Source organism: Gavialis gangeticus, unplaced genomic scaffold (genome assembly GCF_001723915.1).
Source record: "Gavialis gangeticus isolate Ggan-Ray unplaced genomic scaffold, GavGan_comp1, whole genome shotgun sequence".
Classification (NCBI taxonomy): domain Eukaryota; kingdom Metazoa; phylum Chordata; order Crocodylia; family Gavialidae; genus Gavialis; species Gavialis gangeticus.
The window spans coordinates 17,438,464-17,448,179 of record NW_017729008.1 but is presented as its reverse complement, the minus strand read 5'-3'; the positions used below and the strand labels follow the sequence as shown (position 1 = coordinate 17,448,179).

At 39.7% G+C, this 9,716-nt stretch overlaps 1 protein-coding gene across 1 annotated transcript in view; it reads right to left on the bottom strand.

The window, feature by feature from the left end:
• The window catches only part of RELN (reelin), a gene marked incomplete at its 5' end in the record, with an annotated part of 668,605 nt that overhangs the window by 365,275 nt on the left and 293,614 nt on the right, over positions 1 to 9,716 (bottom strand). The window contains 2 exons of the mRNA XM_019509331.1: positions 2,235 to 2,313; positions 3,927 to 3,959. Coding sequence (XP_019364876.1) covers positions 2,235 to 2,313; positions 3,927 to 3,959 — 112 coding nt within the window. The remainder of the gene's footprint in view (positions 1 to 2,234; positions 2,314 to 3,926; positions 3,960 to 9,716) is intronic.

The following is a 9,716-nucleotide window of genomic DNA, read 5'->3' as shown; positions in this document are numbered from 1 at the left end:
CCCTGCCGGAGGACGTCACCAGCTGCCAGGGCTATGTGGCCACGAACCCAGGTCCACAGCTCCCTGCCCCCAACAGAAGGCAGCTGCAGCTGGAGCACACAGCTGGCTCCCCCACTGCTGCCTGCCTGCTGCTGACTTGGGCAGGGGCAGGGCTGGCTCCTGGCAACTGCGCACACTCCTAGGGGGTAAGGAGGATCTGCACCCCCAGATCTGTGTAGGGGGCAGGCTGTGGGCTCAAGCTCCTGCACTGCTTCCCTCCCATGGGGCTGCTGTAGCCTTGCAGGCAAGACCTGGCATGACTGGGAACAGCAGAGCCGCCCTGGGATTTTCTTGCCACCCTGCCGCACCTCCTGCACCTGCTGCTACTTTGAGTGGCGGAGCCCCACATCACTTCCCTCAGTGCAGCCCCAGGTGCAGGAGGTGCACTGCTGGGGCAGTGCAGAGAGAGCATCTGCTATGAGCTCCCTGCTCGGCTCCTCTATCCCCAGCTGCATGGGGTCGCGGGGGGGAAGGGAGCAGGGCAGCAGGGATGTGAACAGACAGTAGAACCTGGTAAAAAGAACAAATTAAATCAGGATTTCAACAGGAATAATATGCTTACAAAGAATCCATAAAAAGAGTTTGTATTTATCGAGAGTTTCACTGAACAAAAATTAGCTCCTTAAGAAATCTCTGGCTTGTAGCAAACAAAGTATACAAGGTGGTATATCTTAATGGAATGGGCTAGCAAAAGGGCAAAGTACCAACCTATCATCATTAAGAATCCCATATAAAGGAAATGCTCCCAGAATACTAGTTCTATATTTTAAAAACTTGAGATTAGGGTCCATCAGTGCATTTAATTGACAATTGGTTACAGAATGTCAAATAAGCTTATATAAATGTCATTATTATTTGTGCACTGCAGTAGACTTATACCTTCCTCCATAGGCTCATTAAGTATATAGCTGTGTGTTTGAGAGAAGGCCTGCTCTATCTTTTTAAAAACACTCATAAGCACATGCTTCAATAGAGTGTTCAAGAGCTGTGCACAGACATCCGGGGACATCATGGGGAGATTAGATCACATTAAAATTGGCCATCCAATCTAACTTAGTTTGCCTAGGTGGGGACCTTATGCTTAGATCCCTATTTACGTGGATATATGTCCAAACAGTATAGAAATTCCAGGAAGGTTAGACTGCTCTAAAATGGTCAGCCTGATCTTAGTTATCCCTACCTCAGAGGTAGCCTGATTTATATTATTTCAGGTTGGCCATTTTTAGAACAATCTAACTTTCCTGATCTACTGTACAGTTCCCAGTACAGTCCTGGGGCTGGGAAAGCCAAGCCACTGGCTCCAGTCCTGGAGCTGAGCTTTTCCTACCCAGCCCCACAGCATCAGGCTATTTTTAGCCTCCCCCTCTCCCTCCCAGCCATCAAACTCCCCATCCCAGAAGCCGCTCCTAGCACCACTTTTACCAGTGTTCACCAATGTCGAGAGCTGAGGAAATAAGCTGGGGTGGGGGAAGGGGCAAGAGGAATAGGGGGGATTTGTTTGCTGGGAGGCTAACTGTTCATCTGGGGATGGGAGGGGGATTGGCAGGCTAAAAATAGCCTCTGGTCCCACAGGGAGGGGGAGAGAGCCCCCAAATACTCAAAGCCCCCCGCAGACCCCGCAAGGAGGAGCTTTAGTTTGCTGTGCTCCAAGTCATTTAAGGTGCATTACGCTGCCAAATTTGCTACAGCAGCTGTAGTTAATGCAGAATACGCCGCCAACTTATGCAAACACCAACACCGTTAAAGTCGTGCAAAAGCATTTAGCCCGCTTTAAAGTGTCATGCACGCATCCCCTTGTTTTGTCTACACATGGCCCTGAAAATTAGTTGGTGTGGTGCCTAACTCAGGTCTTAGGCCTTTTACTAAAGTGTGTCCCTTAATCTTTTGATACTTGAGACCCCACCTGTAAAATGTAAATAATCTTTTTCCAACTCTTTGAATGAAATTCTGACCAGTGAAGTCAATGGGAATGTGTTACTGTATTGAAGGTGAACAGAGTTTCACCCTTTTGTCAGTCTAGCTAATTTTAAGTCCTGAGCCTGCCAAGACCTATCCACCTACAGAACTGTACTGAGAAAGTACCACTGAAGTGTGGTGGAGGCATCTACATGTTGCCATAATACAAATACATAACCATAATAAATAAAGGATACTAACTTCCTGAACCAAATGTAAATTAGAGACTTGAAACTTACCACAGAGTAGGATTCAATTCTTGCTGAAGATAAGAGTCAAAGTCCTCTCGTAGGATGATGCTGTCACTATGCATTTCAGCTAGAAAAGAAATAAAGCGCTGTTGGAAACAACTGTAAGAAGAAGCCTAATGGTCTAGTTTGCTAGCTAACCACTTTGAGGAAACATGATGCCTTATTTAGACCCAAAGTATTTTATAACTGCATGGTAAAAGAAAAAATTCAGTAAAACAAATATCTGCTTAAAGTATACAAGTATTTAAGGCTGGCTTTTTTGAGGAAAAGTTTTGTTAGGCAGTAGTTTCAGTTTGTTTAGTTTGAATGTAATGTATGATAGGAGGTCTCGCAGGATGTGAATTGTTTAAGCTACTGTGCTCCAAACTCCCCCATGTCCTGACTCCTGTTTTTAAATAAAAAATTGGGAGAATACTTGCCCTGCAATGAGATGGACTAGATGACTTACCAGGAATTTTACATTCCTAATACCTGGGGATCTAAATTTGACATTAGTCAGTTATGCATTAACGTAAATCTCATCCGTTCACAGGAATTACTCCTGTTTCACAACAGTTCAAGCAATAACCAGTGAAATCAGAGTCAGGCTCCCTCTTGCATTCCCCCACTGCTCCCCACCTTGGCCCTATGACTTTTTAATTCATTTTTACCTAGTAGCCCAGCTGTAATGAAAGGGGTGGAAGTCTTTTGGCCTGCACAGTCTATAGTCTGATGGATAAGCCACTTCCCTGGAAAATGAGAAATACAGATTCAAACTCCCTCTGGGTGACAAGGGTCTAGAATCTGGGTGAGTGTCCTAGGGTGAGGCGACCAGGGTAGCTGCCTCAGGCATGGGGGAGAGGAGGGCAGAAAATAATGGTCGCTGCTACAGTTGAACAATTACATTGGTGGTACAGCAGCAACCCAAAGTTGTCATTGTCTCAGTGTGTGACAGCTGCTCCAGGCACCCAGCTGTCCGTTACACCTCTGCTCACCACTAGGCTATTAAACAAGAAATGGGTACATCCTTGATGTTGGCAAATCCACAGGACAAAGCAGGATTGCAAGAAGGTGGGGGCATGTAATCTGCAACTCTGAGTTTACACCTCTACCTCCGTGCTGACAGCCTGCCTAGGGGTGACTCCCTGCTCAGTGCTTTCATGTTCTTGAGGCATATTAGGCTATCCACTGGGAGAATGGGAGCCAACTCACCTTCCTGTTACAGGGTCATTTTTGGCCAAGCAGCTGTATATGTTTGGTACACAGAATAGGATCTAGACTGCAGTCTTTAGCTTGCATGGCTCATTTTTACTATAATATAGGGAATGCGAGCATGGTTGTTGACTGTATTTTGGTCATCTTTGGGTGCCTTCTTTAAGCACACCAACACAGTGATACAAGGCAAAATAAAATGTGAACAATGAACCAGGTATGACCATATCCAATATTACCTAAGCAGACTGACATCTACATAGGCATGTAAGAACTGTGAGCCAATAAGCAAATGGCAACTGCATAATCATGCTAGAAACAAACCAAACAGGCTAAACTTATCTTAATTTCTTTTAAGTAAATCTCATATTATTTGAATTTCCTAAAGCCACAGTTCCATACAGTGCCACCCAGCTTTACAGATCATGTATAAAGAAGCTAATAATTTCAACATTATTAAAATAGTGGTAAACATGTTTTATCACATACCTAGATGAGGGTGCAAGGGAGCTTCTGTTGGACCTGCAGAAAATAAAGAAACATATTGTGTGAATTTCTATTACATAACTTGTAATAAGATACATGCTAGGAAGTCAATCATAAAGAAGTTTTAATCTAAGAAGAATACAATCTATATTGAAGAAAATTATAAAAACAAACAGAAAATGATGGCAGAAGAATGAGTTAAAAGAAATGTTAATAATGTCAGTCATAAGTTACTGTGAGAAGTGTTTTTCATCAAGGAAAAAGATGATTTAAAACAGCTTAAAAATAAATAGGAAAAGGAATGACATAATCTATACTGGAGTCCTTCTGTATATATCTGATATCAAATTCAATACAAAACTCATTATTATAATTTCTTTCCATGGTGAGCTGCCCACTCCCCTATTCAGTGAGGTGTGGAAATTTGTATTGGCAACATGAAATGTCAGCACTAGTGTCACAAGTTGGAAGTGATGCCAGTCAAATAAAAAACTATGGAGGGTTTTGCACCTCAGAGAGGCTGGAAAACAATCTGTGTTTTGGACAGACAGGTTAAGTGGAAATGCCAGTTTGAGTAACTTAAATGGTTAATATTATTTTGTTTGTGAGATACATGTGTGTGCACTTATCTAGATACAGATAAATATACACCTATAGATATATATATATACCTATGTTTATATCTATATTTAAACTTATATGTTGTAGTTTCACTCGTCTCAGAGCGAGTAACTATAGATGGCTAAAATAAATCAAGAACAACTGTGCTCAGCTCAAGCTGAACAATCTTACCAAGAAAGCATTTAAAAAATTGCCTTCTGAGCATAAAAAACTGACTTTCCTGCTAGATAGGAACTGCCTAGAATAACCAAATTATTCACCATATAGAAAAATATTGTCATCTGGACTTTGTTAATGCTATAGTAGAAGAGAAGAAATCTTTCTTTATCTGCTGTACAGCTCAAGCATAGCATTTACAATACTCTTTATGCTATAAATTGTCAGGCTCAGGACAGTCCCACCATTCTCTTTTCCACTTCATCCGTTTCAGATCGTCATTCAGAATCTATGAAAACACAGCTAGGGAAGAGGATAGTTAGGGCCCATTTTCTAAATAATCATGGGCAAAAGACAATAATGCCATGTTACTCCACTGACAGAATGGTCAGTTGGCTGAGCAAGATTTTTTTTCCCAGCATCATTTGAATTTAAAGACAGTTCATTAGCTATGAAAGCAAGCCAATAAAATAAGCCTTATGTTTCAAAAAGGGAAAAAATCCTGACTAGAAGGAATATAGGAGGCCAGATTCTCATTTGCTTTATGGCTCTTTTGCACTGCTCTGTGAATCACAATCCAGTATAAGGATCCATTATAAGAAGTCTAGAAAAAATACTGCTTTTTAAAAGAAACTATTGCATTCTTAATTTACTGCAAATCTTCAGCAATTCAATGATTACTTAAATTATTGCACACTATGGAAAACACAAGCAAACAGCTGGTCCAGGGCTCACCTCTGCAAACCTTAAACACATGAGTTTCATTGATTTCACTGAAGCATTTTGTGAGAGTGAGGGATGTAGGACCACGCTCCTTGTCTGTTCATTACAACAGCTTTGTTTTTTAATGATATGTTCAGCACATTATAAAGAAAAACCTTGTTTTGATAACAAATTGGTTGCCTATCAAATGACATAGAAGGTAATTATGCATATTCATATTAGTACTACTAATCATTCATTTAACCAGTGACATGTGGATTGAGGCAAGCACTAAATGTAGAAGAAAAAGTTGTTCTTATAAGTAAAGATTTTACATTAAGAGAGACTGTATTTCCCAAATCTTAGCTTATCTGAAAAACCTAGGTAATTTTGCCTCAGGTACTGTTTCTCCTAATTTGTAATTCAGATTCTTCAGCTGAATATGTCAAAGTACTGTGAAGTTACCATTTAATGAGCAATGAACCTAGACTTTCATCTCTTCAGGAATAATTTCTTTTTTACATTTTAAATTTTATTGCAATACAGAACTTTTTTTGACCTTCAAGTATAGTAATTAAAGTCCCAAAATGTTATAAATTTAAAGCATCACGCAAAATTGATTGTGGCACTTTTCTTAGATGTGTTCTCAGGTCTACCCTTCTTACCAATCCAAAGGACTATTTATTTTAAGGGATGTAAGTTATACATAGTCATGTACAGCACAGTTGAGAGACACATTAAGCTTCCTTGAATTATTTCACCGAATTTAACAAAATATTATACATTGCAGAATAATATACCAGGAGGAGCATTAAAATTCACACTCATTTTAAAAATCTATTCAATAGTTGAGATTGTGGGGAGTGCATTTTAATGCTATCACTATTAACAATGTCTCTTCAGACAACACATTTGGATGATTTGAAATTTAGATAGGCTATTAGCGTGAACTAAAAATGCAGATAGTTTAGAGATGCCATTCTCTTTTTTTAAAGAAATGTAAATGGAATTATTGTTTGTTATTTAAATAGCACTGTAGGTATACAGAGTATTTCACAACAGATGAATTGTGCTTAGCAAAGAATGGCATCACTACCCAACAGAGTTTACAGTATAAAGGGCATGAGCAGATACAGTACAGAATAATAGGAAAAGGAGGAAGCTTGGCATACAATGCATGGCAGTCTGTGCCAAGTGTAAGGGGCAGCACAGAAAAAGGCACATCGTAAAAAGCAACTGAAGGAGAGAAAGGAAACAGTCATGCTGCTGGCACCATGACTAACCAGAAAAGAGTAAGAAAGGGTGTACGACACAATCAGTCAAATTCACATAAGTGGGCAGAATTATGGAGGTTTTTGAAAGAAAAGCTTGAATTTTATGCGAACAATGAGTAGAAGCAAATGAAAAGAAACATGCAAGGGGAGGATAATGTAAGATTTGGGAGAAGGAACCAGGATTTGGTGATGACTTGGATGCCAGTGGAGAAGTAAATTATGGGGAGTCAAAGATGAAACATGTAAGTTTAAAAGGCGTAGTAACAGATAACCAACTTTTGCTACATGAAAAGAGGCTCCGCCATAAAACTAAGTTTCTAACATAACACCCACCACCACTCGTTAAGACCTAGGGCACTTGAAAGAGATATCAGAGCCTGTTTGCAATGCAGTTAAATGATCCTTTCTAAATAAATGGCCTAGTATAAGAAGTCTCTCCTACTCCTCACTCAGAGAACCAAAATTCTGAGAAAACAAATGGACTTTGGACTGAGCACAAACTCTGTCTGCTAGTTCAACTAGGGAAGTGAGTTACAGGGTTACAAACACTTCCAGAAAATGCCTTGCCCAAAATTTCAAAACCAGGGATTTTTAGCCACAGCCCATCAGTTCACTCCCAAATGACAAAAAGGATTAAAACTATAGGCATATGGAATATATAAGGTTCGGTCTCCCCCTTCTTCCTCTAGCAGTCTGATAAAGACCAAAATGAAATGTAATTCATTTCTGCAGACTGCAGCCAATGCTTTCTGTCTTCTAATAAATAAAAGTTGCTATTGAAACACTAAGGCTGAACTTTTTTACTCCAGAGAGTGAATATGTTGCCTTAGGGCTCCATTGCTTTCACAGAAACACAAGCCAAAAACCCCTGTCATTTCTGAATTCAAGTCTTCTGTATAGTATCATAAAATACTACTGTGGTCAAGTCTGCAAGTCTGCAATCTGTTATTTATTTGTTGTTCAAAGTGTACTTAGATGCCTAGTCATAATGGACAAAGTGTGCCTAGAAAAATCTTCCCTTTATGTTTCAGCAACTTGAAAACACAGGCAGTGATCAACAGCAACTCTAATAAATACTGTAAAACTGACTGAAGAGAATTGGCAAAGGAAGATTTGGGCTGAATCTCAGGATAAACTTTTACACAGTGACATTATCAGAATGTAGAGTAGCCTCCTAAAGGAAGCAATGGAAAGCTCATCACTTGTGACATTAAACAGTAGATTAGACAAAAGGCCTCAAAATTACAGTGCAAAAAACAATCCTGCAATGGTTGGGAATGACTTAATTGGCTTTTTCTCACTCCAATTATTATAGTTCTGATGCTGCTATATTTAGTTGGAAATATATTAGCCAGCCACTGATGATGAATGAACATGTCCTTCATCCAAAGAACTATCTTATCCTACCCCTTTATGCCTCTTGTATAACTCAGATGGGTCAGATGCTTCTTTTCAAAACTGCAAAAGTTATTCTTTTGTTCCACCCTAAACAAGGAAAATATAACCAACCCATGCAGTGATAAAGTATCTTACCTTCCATTTATTTTGGCTGCTAAAGCCAAGAATTAAATCCTAGGTGATAAGAATCTCCTTTATCACTAGCTTTCCTATTTGTACCTGCAGTTGCAGCCTTTTCTGTGTTTTGGCTCATACACTTTTCATCTTCTTATTACTTATTTTGTTGCATTTGATCTGAATTGTGTCAGTAATTTTTATGTTTCTATTCTTCTCTCAGTTTTAATCAGACTCTTACATATACTAAAACTTGCTATACAGAAAGACCCAGGGCATTCTGTATTCCTAAAATATTTATTACATGCTGAAACATAGACATAGTTGATTAAGTGACTACCCTACATTTCTTCTTGTTTTTCCCAGTGGTATCATACTCCATCTCATTCTGCTCTGGGTATTGGGCTTCTCGTCAGACTTGGCCTTTCCTTAGCTATTTTCTTTGTCCTTCTTTAAATCTTCAAAAAACATTAAACCAAGCAAAGTAAGAATAATTTTCTCTTTTTAGTTCACAAGTTCCACTAGTTACATTAAGAGTTATCAATATTTGTTCAAGTGAGAACAGGCATGACAATTATGATTTCTCAGAGTTTCTCCTATACAATTATGTTTTCTTGCACATTTATCCTTTGTACCAGGTACTACTCTGCTATGGCATAAATTAATTTACTCCAGTCTAATAGGGGAGCACATGTAGACACTAAGTTGGTTACATCATAGCTAGTTAGTCTACTGCACAGTAAACATCTCGTGTAGATAAACCCAAGAAGGGTTCAGCCCATTTAGATCTATCTACTTACATGCAATAATAATAGACTAATAATGCAATAGACCTTTATACAATAATAATAAAATGCACTATAAATGCATACATCAACTCTTTTTTAAACAATGCTGTATTTAAAATTTGAGTTAGAATAGTATTAGTTGGAGTGAAAGAAAAAGGGAAGACATTGCCTATTTAAGAAAATGGGAACTAAACTACTATTGTCCTTTGTGGAGCCAGGAAAGAATGGCAAAATGGAATAGAGGTAAATGCTATGACACTTAGGGATTCATCTACATGTGTAATTAATACATCTTAAGGTTACTGTGCAATAAAATAAGGTTCAATAAACTGCATCTGGGAATGTGTCTACACCTGTGCCAGTGTTGGGAGTAAATTTGCTCTCAATGGGCGCATTCACACACGCACGTGCATGTGCCTCTTGCTCTGCCTCAAACCCCTTTGAGGTGGGGCAACAGGCACATGCAGAAACGAAAGATGTTCCCCATACTGCAAACTTGCAGCACGGGGAGAAAATTAGACCCCTGGATATCCAGGGGTTTAAAAAAATCAAAGCTTAAAAAAGTAGTGCAGCATCTGAGGCAACTGGAGGCTGGGTCCGCTATGGCTGCCAGAGCGTTTCTATGGTTGGCCCCTTGCCCTGGTGCTGAAACATGTGGCCAGCCAGGCCGCATGCTTCAGCACCAGGGCTCCAGTGTTGGTGAGTAAGGAGTTGGGGGGGCTGGAGGAGGGGATAGAGAA